Source organism: Anabrus simplex, chromosome 6 (assembly GCF_040414725.1).
Source record: "Anabrus simplex isolate iqAnaSimp1 chromosome 6, ASM4041472v1, whole genome shotgun sequence".
NCBI lineage: Eukaryota > Metazoa > Arthropoda > Insecta > Orthoptera > Tettigoniidae > Anabrus > Anabrus simplex.
Window position 1 is genome coordinate 224,685,575 of NC_090270.1, and position 12,945 is coordinate 224,698,519.

Here is a 12,945-nt window from a genome sequence, read left to right on the forward strand (position 1 = left end):
TGAATCGCGCAATATCCAGATTTTTGGGGCATTCGGATGTGACAGTGGCCCATTGTTGGACTGCACGAGAATGTGAGGGCAGGCATACTCATCATCAAACTTCCGGTTAACCTCGTCTGACCACCACAAGGGAGGATCACCATATTGTGCACCAAGCACATCGTAACCCCTTCACATCTGTGCCTGTCATCTGAGAACACGTAATCAACTCCCTGCAATATACTGGGTCATCCCACACTATTGGTCAGAGACTAGAAGCAGCCGAACTAGGGAATTACTGTCTCTTGCGTAGGCTGCCGTTAACACCACAACACAAACAGCTGTGTTTGGAGTGGTGCCGTGACTGGGAAGCATGAACTGCTGATGAATAGCATCGCATTGTGTTCAGCGATGAATCATGGTTCGGTATTACCCTGGATAACCAATATGGTGACAACCTGGAGAGAGGTCCCATTTTTCCAATGTCTTGGAAAGACACAGTGGTGCTACTCCTGGCATCATGGTGAGGGGAGCTACCAGGTATGACTTCGCATCATGGTTGGTACTGATAAAGAGAACTGTGACAGCACAATGGTACATCGCAGACATCCTGCGTCCTCATGTGTAGCTCTCATGTGACAGTATTGTGGTGTGATTTTTCAACAGGGAAATTCTCGTTCACACATGTTCTTGGCATGTGTCTCTATGAACTGTCTGCGTGAGGTTGAGGTATTCCCATGGCCAGCAAAATCCTCAGATCTGTCCCCGATATAATGTATGGGATCAGCTCGGATGTCAACTCCATCCCAGTGCCAGTATCCAGTGGGCCAGCTTGCCTCAGGAGAGGATACACCAACTTTACGACATCCTTCCCAACCAATTCAGAGCATGCATCCAGGCCAGAGGGGGTGCAACTTTATTCTGATAAGTGGGCTCGTACTGCCAAGTTCTTTGTAAATTTGACTCGGTTTTGTAATTACTGAAATATAACATCACATACCCTCTCAACACGTGAAGTTACATTTCATTTCCTCCTCCACTTATGAATACTTTTTTTTTTGTCAGGCAGTATATCTTGAAAGAAATACAAAAATACAACCTGTGACAATAAAGTTTGTTTGAATAGTCTGTACTATAAACATAGATGAGCAATGCATGACAGTGACCTTACTGTCCTTCAAAATAGTCCCATCCCATAACTATGCACTGCTAAGATTGGTGATACATGTCCTGGAAACTTTGCAAGAAGGCTTCCTTTGGGATGGTGTTCAAAAGCCTCAACACGTTTTGTTGGATGTCAGGAATATTGTCAAATCTCTTATCTTTCAAAGTGAGTTTGATGCGTGACTTTTCGGCTCTGACCTTTTTCCGATGAGGGGATCCCGGAGAACGCTATTCCATGCTTTGCCGGTTTGTTTCATGGTTGTACCTGAGACACCAGGTTTCATTCTCAGTGACAATATAGTTCAAAAAATTTGGTGTCACATCCGCCGTTTCAACAAAATCCTGTGAAGCCTCTAAACGTGCCTGTTTCTGATCGTCAGTCAAGTGATGTGGCACAAGACGAGAACACGTTTTCCTCTTCCCTAACTTCTGGGTAACGATTTGTCGCACGGATTCCCATTTGATCTGCAGTTCATCCGCTATCATGCGCACAGTTAATCACCGGTCATTCATGATTAACGTCCTCATCTTCTCAATGTTTTCGTCACTGACAGCGGTTGCCGGTCTTCCGCTATGGGGGTTGTCAGAAACACTTTCCCGGCCTCCTTGAAAACGGGCAAACCACTCATACATACACTTCAAGGACAGTGCTTGATTTTCATAAACACATATCAGCATCCCATGCGTTTCTTTCGGTGTCTTGCTAAGCAAAACTGTACATTGATCTTTAGGTCGTTCATGTTCCTGTTCGCAGTTCAGAACCAACGCACTAAACACGCACTGTGTCAAACATCTCACACACGGCACAAACCCACAATGCTAAACTGAACAATGTTGGGAGCAGGTGGTCGAAACCTGCTGCTACGCAGGTGCCGCATTGTGTGTCGCCAGTTTTGCCGGATCGGCCATTCTGACTTCATTCACCGAACTTTATTGTCACAGGTTGTATGAACAATGTACTGTGTATGAAATCTTATTCTCTGCGGAAAAGCATGTAGAAATTCAGATGCATTTATCATTCTAGATCTCAAAATACAGACTTTTATAGCAAGCGAGTTGGCCATGTGTTTAGGGGCATGCAACTGTGAGCTTGCATTCAGGAGATGGCGGGTTCAAACCCCACTGTCAGCAGCCCTGAAGATGGCTAATTTAAGAGCTAGTGAAGGTTAAGCAAGTAGATAAGAGTTGTTCGGCCAAGTATGGTGGATGAGTTAGCAGAGATGGAGAGGGAGAGGGAGAGGGAGGGGGAGGGAGAGAGAGAGAGAGAGAGAGAGAGAGAGAGAGAGAGAGAGAGAGAGAGAGATGCCCTAGAAAAGACTTAAAACTCAACTATAGAGGTTTATTTTACTAACCCAAGTTTGTTATGAGTAGGCTAATGTAATATCACTCATGTGAGTAGTGCGGTGCATGCTTGATTGGGATTACTCCATCACTGGTCCAGACATTTCCGGCACTGAACTTAGAGAAGCTGCCTTCAGAACCATCACCCTTGCAGACGTAAGGTCCTCCCGGATCATCAGTTGAGTTCTTTTCAGATTCCTTTTCTTTGTAAATATCTCGTTGTCATCTTCATGATAATAGGCTGGGGTTTATTACCGACTTTATGCCCGATCCTGTGGTTCTGGTCAATATCAGTCAATTTTATTTCTGTTTCAATGTCAGTGCAATGTTCAGTACCAAATTGTATCCTCATTTGAATCCTTCGGATTGACATTGATACTGTTTCAACTGATCATCATTTATTTTACTTCTGGTTTTAGTTCTGGGAGTTCTTTACAGTATATCTCTAAGCAATCTGTTTCTTCAAGTCTTCACATGCATCTATATTGAATTACACATATTCCTCCAGTCTTCTTATTACACTCTCCATAATTTTTCTACTATATTACTCACAATTAATTACATGAATACCTTAGACTGGAGTGTCTCCTCTATGACTTTCTTCATAGTGTCTTTCATTGGGTTGGCATTCCTGCACTCAGCCTGCTGCTGGTTCTTCTTCAGTGTTGGCACCATTTCACTATTATGCTAATTACACAGCAGTAAAAGAAACCCAGACATTTTGTAGGTTCTACAATACAAATAGTTACACTGTGACAAATGACAGTACTGTTTCAATTGTTTTCACCTGCCAAAACACTTAAATTCCACAAGCCAAAACTCATGCGTGTTACTCATATGGCATCACAACCCACTCACTGCTGCCATACTTGGTCAGAGGATTGTAACAATATACCCACATTTCATGCATAGATATGATATTTTATCAGCAAACATCACCTTCATCTTTAACACATTCTTGCCAGTAGAGGCATGAATCAACTTGAGCCTGCTTCTGTACAGGAGTAAGCGGTCACGGTACCCATTGCTAACAAACATGGGACATCTGAAAATGCTGAGTTAGCAGTTTGTGGGTGCTCCTAACTGATATTCCAAGGATGTCTTATGCTGTCAGGAACAAGCTCGACAAGACTTTTTCTTTTTTCACTCTCTTAATTACAATTTGTTTTACGTCACACCGACACAGATAGCTCTTATGGCGATGATAGGATAGGAAAGACCTAGGAGTGGGATGGAAGTGGCCATGGCCTTAATTAAGGTACAGCCCCAGCATTTGCCTGGTGTGAAAATGGGAAACCACAGAACACCATCTTCAGGGCTGCTGACAGTGGAGCTTGAACCCACTATCTCCTGGATGCAAGCTCACAGCTGCATGCTCCTAACTACACGGGCAACTCGCCCAGTGACAGGACATTAAAGAATCCTCATAAGCTCCCTTCAACTCTCAGTTGGTTGCCAAAGCAGTTTTCTCCAAGTGAACACAAAACTTTATTGCATAACACTGCTTATGGAAATCAGCCATGGTGGATGTTTAGAGGCAACTAACATGCACACCTGCTTTTAATGTCTGCCACAGCATGACTGACAGAGCTTGCTGGGGAGAGGAAGATTTAAATATTTCATTATTCTGTACCCTGCTAAATTGTATGCACAGCCATTACTACACTACTACTACTACTACTAAATACATATAGTCATGTTTTAGTTTTGTTGTGATATAGTTTCAAAACTACTTGAACTGTTTCAGGAAAATGTAAGCAGCCAGAAAACTTTCTTTGCCATGATGGGAGGTGCATGACTGCAACAGTATTTTGTAATGGACATGAAGATTGCTCTGATGGATCTGATGAGAGTAACTGCACCGGCTTGCTGGAGGTATGTAATATTTATACTTTTCACTGAAACCATGACATTTTTACTTTATGGACTGAATTATTGAGCAAGGTGTTTCTAAAGTTTCATAATACCCTAAGCAGAAAAGAGAAAAAGAAGAACATAACGTTATGTGTGTGCAATTTAAATGTATGACAAAAATTGCACATATTCTGCATGAAGTAAGGTAATAATGAGGTTTCTTTAGACTATTTGGAGCACTGTTCTCAAATTCTGTTCAGTATCCTCAATGAAATAAGGCCTCACTAATTCTTTCCTTTGATTTGCTTAATTATTAGCAAACTTCTTAGCGGAATTACGCACAAAATGACGTTTGTCGCAACTAACCGATTTGTACATCACCACAGCAAGTAATGGAGACTTGCACAGCAGTGTGTGCTGTGAGGAAGGGTAGCACATTTAATTGTGTTAATAAATAATGGTGTCTGGCCTCCGGAGAGGTCTGGTGCAAGTCTTTCAATTTGATGCCGTATAGGCGACCTGAGCATCCGTGAGGATGATGAATTCTAATGCTGAAGATAGCACACACACCCAGCCCCTGAGCCATTGGAATTAACCAATTAAGGTTAAAATCCCCAACCCGGCTGGGAATCGAACCTGGGACCCTCTGGACCAAAGGCCAGCACGCTAACCATTTAGCCATGGAGCCGGACATTTAACTGTGTTAATACAGTATGTGTTCAAAATGTGTACCAACCCATGCCACACATTGTTCATAATGTTTGTACTGATTATTGAACATGTCAGCTAACAAAGGTTGCTGAAAGAAGAAGAAGAAGAAGAAGAAGAAGAAGAAGAAGAAGAAGAAGAAGAAGAAGAAGAAGAAGAAGAAGAAGAAGAAGAAGAAGAAGAAGAAAACAACACACGCACGCGTACGTACGTACGTACGTGTAATTCAGGAATATTTGTACTGTAGGTGGGTCATCTGTCTTGAAATCTGATTCCCCATATGTAGACATTTGGGACCATACGATCTGGGGAGAAGGAAGGGTATAGGAATGGAATTCCATGAGAAATTAGGCCTTCTCCAAAATGTCATTGCAGAAGGGTAAGTGACTCCCCTGCAGTGTGGCCTGTTGCTCCATTTTATTGCAACCATTGTCACTGGAGGGTTAAGTTTCTTGCGTGACAAAAATGGTGCATTTTCCGCATGTGTGGGGTAATAATCAGGTCTCTGTAGACTACCTGGTGCACTGTTTTCAAATTCTGTTCAGCATCCTTGATGAAATAAGGGCTCACTATTCCATAACCGCACACAGCACACCAAATAATAATGCGTACACTTTGTAATGGTTTCTTTATAACGACATTGGGCTGTTCAAACCATAAAAAGTGAGTTGTCGGTTAGTTGGTATAGCCTTCAAGGCAAAGATGGCTTTGATCTGAAAAGCCATATGTTGGAGAAGAAATCTGGATCCTCATACGTCATGGACACCACTCGGCTGCAATACTGTAATTGGGATTGCTCATCTCTTTCTGTTAGATGCTGGGAAACTTGAATACATTATGCAAATCCACACAGCTCTTTAAATGTCTCTCAGTTAAAATATAAAGTTTCAACCTCGATACTGTATAACGTAATCTTGTGGATTACTTTATTAATGTACTAGCTGTAGTACCCGGCGTTGCCCGGATAGTTTCTGAATATTTACCTTTAAGATTTGCATTACCAGTTAGTTATGTGTGATGTGAATTTTTATAGAATTCCTTTTTGACTTGCAGATTGATATGTTATGATGTTATGATCTATTATGTAGTTTTAAAATTATTTAGATGTGTTTCATTTCAAGTTTTAGATTATTTAGTTTTCGAGTAAAACTTCGTCCTTATGGAAGCTCAAATCGACTGGGAAGTATTTGATCCTGTCAAAAATTAATAAGTGATAACTATATGTATTTAAACTGTTTTCGATTATTTTTATATCTCACTCCCCTCACCCACACCCCAAAGGGGGCTGAACATGAATTTAAAAAAATTCGAAGTGTCACTAATTATTTCAGCTACCACAAAAACTATGGATTCGATAATATTCTAGATTATTTTTATACCACCCCCCTTGCCCCCTGCCCATAAGGGTGCTAAGGGTGTCTTACCCTCATGCGGTTTGTCTCCTGATACTAATTGATAAGTGTACCAAGTTTGGTGAAATTGCTCCAGTGGTTTAGGAGGAAATGTGTCATTTACACACCCACACCCACACCCACACACCCACGCACACACATACATCAATTTTTATATATAGTAAGAAGAAGAAGATAATATTTTTATATGTAGTTTTTCGATTAATTTTATATCTCACCCCCTTCGCTCCCCACTTGGACTTGCAAAAAATCCGGAGTAATACTATTCATCTCAGAGACCCTGAAATCTATGGATTCGAAACTGTTTTTAATTATTTCTATATCTCACGCCCCTTTGCTCCCCACCTAAAAGGGGGCTGGACTTTAAAAAATTCTAGAGTATTACTTTTCAACTCAGCGACCCCGAAAACTATGAATTCGACACTATTCTCGATTATTATTGTAACTTCCCCCCCTCCTGACCCTCTCCCTTAAGGGCGCTAGGGATGGCTTACCCCCCACAGTGCTCGTCTCCCGATAGTAAGTAATAAGTGTACCAAGTTTGGTTGAAATTGCTCCAGTGGTTTAGGAGGTGATGTATCATTTCACACACACTTCCATTTCTATACATAGTAAGATTTTTATACCCGTACTTCACCCCCTTTCCATCCCCGCCCAAAGGAGCCCTATGAGTGCCTTACACAACAGTATATTTTTACCAGATATTAAGTCTTATTTGTACCAATTTTGGTTGGCAGCTATGCCCAAACATACATACATAATCTCACTGCTCTAGAATCCTGGAGCTGACGTCGCCGTGGTTACGGCAGTTCATTTCTTTATCCGATTCCTAGAGCAGGGGTAGTGTGGTGCCAATATCTCCGTAACGGTTGGTTTTAGGGCCTTAAAACATGGTTTTCAGGCCCATAGGGCTTACCGAGTTTTGTTCTTTGCGTAAAGAGGATTAAGTTGAGCTTTGTCTCGTCCTTATACGACAAATTCGATATTTTGCCTATAATAGTACAAGAGAAAATAAAACCGTTGTGGTTTCCCTATAAAACCCCCGTCTTTTCAAAGATTTTAAAATGATATGCATATCGAAACCTTTCCCGGGGTGAGTATACTCTAAATATGAAGTTTGGTTGAGATCTATCCAGCCGTTTCGATGTGATGGTGGAACAAACAAACAGACAAACAGACACGAACAACTTTATTTATAAGATTATATATTTTTAGATGTACATGTTTTGACTTATTGAGCCATTATAAGCATTGGAAAAAGTCATGCAAGTAAGTGTACATTGTTTAATATATGTCTATAAAGTCTTATATAAGTAAACTTCACAAAATATGTGTATTAAAAGCTAGTGAGGTAAAATATGATGTAATGACAGTAAAATCTTGTGAATACAAATTATTAGCTTCATCAAATGAAATCTTTGTATCATAATTATAATCTTGCTGTAATATTGTGGCTGTGTTGTATATAGCCATTACAGAATTGAAAAGGTGACTAGAAATTATTCTTCATATCTGTCAAATTTGTCTGGGAATAGGTCCATGTAATTTTGTATAAATAGGCTTCAAGGGCCAGTGGAACATCATGTAATAAAATGTGTGCGTGCTGCTACCCAGCAAAGACAGACATCACACATCATATTTTACTGCACTAACTTTAAATACATGAATGAAAACCTACAACCTGTTTTCCAGTCAATGACTGGGTCAGGGATAGGATGAATGAAGCCCCAACTTGCGGCGAGGATATGAATTGTGCCGGCGGCCTAGGCCTATCGCACTCCTCTGGGGCAATGAATAATGACTGACAGATGAAATGAAATGATAGTGGAGAGTGTTGCTGGAATAAAAGATGACAGGGAAAACCGGAGTACCCGGAGAAAAATCTGTCCCGCCTCTGCTTTGTCCAGCACAAATCTCGCATGGGGTGACCAGGATTTGAACCACAGTATCCAGTAGCGAGAGGTCGGCGCACTGCCGCCTGAGCCACAGAGGCTTGCACTAACTTTAAATACACATTTTATGTGAATGTACACTCATTTGTATGTCTTTTCCAATGCTGATGGTGGCTCGATGAGCTGAAACATGTACATTTTTTATGTTAATCAAGTAATCTATAAGATTACATTACGTATATCGTATTGAACAGTGGTGGCCATTAGGAGGGGCAGTTGCCCCCCAGTGTATGGAGAAAACATTACATTTTATTCCATTTTAGTTGCCATAAACTAGAAATTGTAGGAATTATTTTAAAAAAATTACAAGCTCTGTTGTCTTATCAGCTAATTCTTTCCTCATTCGTCACAACTAACCGATTCGTGCAGCACCACAGCAAGTAGTGGAGACTCGCACAGTAGCGTGTAACATGTGCTGTGGGGAAGAGTAGCAGGGGTATATTTTGTCCAAGTTCATGGACACTGAGTTATGATTCACCCGCTTGCCACATGCATTTGTCATCCTGGCAGTCTCTTTAGTATCTGTTAGTTTGTGAGTGTGTAGTCAAATACTCATCTTCATCATCATCATTGTACAGTACCAGTTTCCCGGGTACTGTTAATGAGCCTCTTCCACTTCTTCCTGTCCATATACAACTTGTCATGGAAAACATCATCCACTGTCCATTCTCTGGTAACTAGATCAACCTTGATCATGTCCTTCCATCAGGTTTTAGGTCTTCCTGCAGGTCTTTTCCCCTCCACCTGTCTTTCAAAATTTATTTTGGCTGTTCTTGTAGGCTCCATCCTCATCATATGCCCATACCACCGTAGTCTGGATGTTCCGATTCGGTCTAATAGGGATGTCTTTATTCCGGCTTCTTTCCTCGCCTCCTCATTTCTTAACTTGTCCATCTTGGTCTTCTGGATGGAGGATCTAAGAAATTTCATCTCTGATGCTTGCGGTCTTGATGAATCTCTTTTTGTGAGGGTGCACGCTTCAATCCCATAGGTCAATACTGGTATGAAATAGCTGTTAAACATCATCAGTTTGGCCGGTTTTGGAATCATGTCATCTCATAAAAGTGTTCTTACTTGTTTATAGAATTCTTATCCCTTTTGCACTCTGTTTGTAATTTCCTTTCTGACCAAATTATCACTGGAGATTACACTTCTAAGGTAAGGAAAACTATACACACATTCTAGCTGGTGGTCTCCTAGTTTTACACTTGCTAGACGCCCTTCTCTGTTGACTGCCATCACCACTGTCTTGGTCTTGCTGATGTTGAAGTTATATTCCTGGAACTGGGATTTCCATACGTTTAGTCTGGTCTGTACTTCGTCTTCTGTTTCACCCCAAATCATGATATCATCTGCAAAGGCCATTGCATTCAGTTCACCTAACCTTTCCTTGACGTGCTTCATTATATTGTCCATAACAGTGATGAACAGTAGTGGGGACAGTGCACTTCTTTACTGAACTTCACTCTTGGTCTCAAACCATGATGATCGACCTTTCCCAATTTGTACACTGCTAGTACAGTCTTTGTACAACATTTGAATTTTCCTTACTAGTCCTTCAGACACATTTCTTTTCCTGAGGCACTCCCAGATCTTATCTCTTATAACACTATCACAGGCCTTTTCTGTATCCAGGAATACAAGGACCAGGTTCTTGCCTTTCTCCCAATACTTTTCCGTCAGCATGTGGGTGCTAAAAATTAGATCCATTGTTGATCTGTTACTTCTGAATCCATATTGCTCCTACTCTACCTGTGGTTCAATGACGGTTCTCAATCTCCCTTCTATGATCATCTCTAGAAATTTTAGCCAATGAGACAGCAGTGTTATTCCTCTATAGTTGGTGGGTTTTCGTCTGCTGCCTGTCTTAAACAGGGGAATTATAACACCCTTGCTCCAATCTGCAGGTATTTTGTTGTCTGTCGATATGGCATTTAGTTCTCTGTGGAGCCATTGTATACCCCGGATGCCTGCTGCCTTTATCATATCCACATTCACTTCATCTGCACCTGAAGATTTTCCTTTAGGCATAGATTTTAAGGCTGTCTCAATTTCTGTCCAGGTGATGGGAGGTTCCTCATTGTAGGCTTAGATTTCCAGTTCCGTAGTTTGTTCTTGAACTGGTCTATTCAGTAGGTGGTCGAAATGGTTCTTCAGGACTTCTCTCATGTCACTTTTTGTCCTAACCAGATTTCCATTTTAATCTTCAAGTGCCTTTATGGTACTCATTGGTTTCCTTTTACCTCTGATAATACTATACAGTAGTTTCTCATTACCTCTGCTGTTTTCCTCCAGTTTCTGAGTGAATATATTCCATGCCTTGGTCTTTTCTTCTGTAACTGTTCTTTTAACGTCTAGTTTCTTGTTTCAGTATAATTGTTCGAGGTTTCTGATCTTTGCCTCATCTCTTGTGAGAACCGGTGTATTTTTTTCCTGATCCCTTTCTTTCCACAAGAAATTTCTTTCCCTGATTGCTGCTCTCACTCTTTCATTCCACCACGGTGTTTCCTTCTCCCTTGTTTTCATACTTATCTTTCCACAAACTTCAGTTGCTTCCATTGTCCCTTAGTTTGGGCCATTCTGCCTCTCCATTTTTCTTTTCATCTCTTGGTATCAGGGTTTTTATACGGTTCTGATACTCAGTTCTCTTATCTGTTTTCTGGAGTTCCCATACTTTGATTTTTGGCATTTTCCTGTTCTGTACTTTTGGCACATAGAAGTTTCTCAGGTCTGCTACTAATAGACAGTAGTCACTGTCTAGGCTCTCGGAAGGTATTACTCTGACATCTGTTACCATTCTGCTTCTTTCTTCATCTGAGGTGATATAATCAATTACAGTCTTTTATAGTCCATCCCAACTGAATCGTGTTATCTTATTGCTCTGTCTCTTCTTGAACCAATTATATTTTTCACCACTAACCCATACCTCATACAGAAGTCAAGGAGATGTTCACCTTCTATATTTCTTCCACCATATCCATGAGGTCCCATTATGTTCTCATATCCTGTTCTATCTGTTCCAATCTGCACACTCAGATCTCCTATAATGATTACTCTCTCTTTACTAATAACTTTTTCCAAATCATAAAAAAACTGGTTCTTATCCTCTTGACAACATCCAGTTTGAGGTGCATACACCTGTACTAAAGTTAGTTTTTCTTTCCCTAAATGCACAGTCTCCTTTATTATTCTCTCATTAATATACTGAATGTCAGCGACTCCTTCTAGATCTTTACTTATGATGAAACCAACTCCATTCCTCATCTCTTTGTCATTTCCATGTCAATACAGCGTATACTGTTTTCTTAATTTCTTTATCCCTTTCCCTCTCCATTTGGTTTCACTCAGCTCCCGTATAATTAATTTCCTCCTTTCTATGAGGTCCACTAGTTCTTCACATTTTCCTGTGAAACTGAGTCCATGTTAGTCTCCTTCGTGAATTTTGCATTTTTGCGTGACCCTGTCTATCATCAGGCCAGAAACCATCATCCCTGACATGAGTTTGTTCATGCTGGCATCTTAATTTAGTTGATAAATGAGTTCCGAGGCTCTTATGCGTTTTGAAAGCAACTACAAATAAGCTCTTTTACTGGCTTGCTAACGTAATTGAGAATTTTCTTTTGGGGTTTACTCCCTTAGCCTTTGAGGATCCCTCCTCATCCCACAAGGCAGTGGGTTCCATCTGTACTACCCCCAGAGGAATGGGTGGCCTCCTCTGCCAGTTCCACCATACCGAATCATATTCTCCGCTTTTGCTGCAGTTTCATTACCCTGAGCTGGGACCCTTTACCAGATGTTACATAAAACGGGTCAGTGTGCTCTGGGACTCACATAGGCAGGGGTGCCACTCCCTGGGCTGGGCTGCCTCTAAGAGGGTCCCTACCTGTTGCCTACTGTAGTCAAATACTAAATGGTTTTAATTGTATAATCACTCCATAATTCTATTTAATTGTAGTACATATGTAATTAATGGTGAAAGTTTTATTGTATAGTACTGAATCAAAATCTCAAAAAATTAGTTACTACACTTAAGTTAGTAGACTGTCAGTTAACCTTTATCCCTCTGTTGAAATTTGCTCAGAGAGCATACAAAAACTTACCATTTTGGAGATTTTTCTCAGTTTTGATGTATACTTCCCCACCCCGGACATTGCATCCCTCAAACTTGGGTACTTTTTGTTATCTATACATTTTTGTGCCTCCCCACTTCTAATTCCCAAGCACCACAAATGGTATTGAATAAGTTGAAATTTAATATTTTAATTGAGATATTAATCAGTACAGACCTCGCTGAACAGACCTATTGCTCAAACTGAGTTTCAGTGTTGTCTGCGAACATGTAGAAATTCCTAGAGATAGATGGAAACTGAAAACTGTTACTTTCTCTCATATATTCCCTAATTTGGCACAATATCTCACAAAATAATTACAGAAATGAAAATCACCCCTTAAAAGACAGCCTCCAGAGAAAAGTTCAAGAAACAAATTGCACAGGCCTCACCAACAATCAAATTTTGATGTTGTTCTGAGAGTGC

At 40.7% G+C, this 12,945-nt stretch overlaps 1 protein-coding gene across 2 annotated transcripts in view; it reads left to right on the plus strand.

The window, feature by feature from the left end:
- LOC136876355 (very low-density lipoprotein receptor) overlaps window positions 1–12,945 on the plus strand; it is a 122,720-nt gene that overhangs the window by 40,775 nt on the left and 69,000 nt on the right. For both annotated transcript variants that reach the window (XM_067150231.2, XM_067150232.2), the window contains exon 5: window positions 4,232–4,359. In XM_067150231.2, coding sequence (XP_067006332.2) covers window positions 4,232–4,359 — 128 coding nt within the window. The remainder of the gene's footprint in view (window positions 1–4,231; window positions 4,360–12,945) is intronic.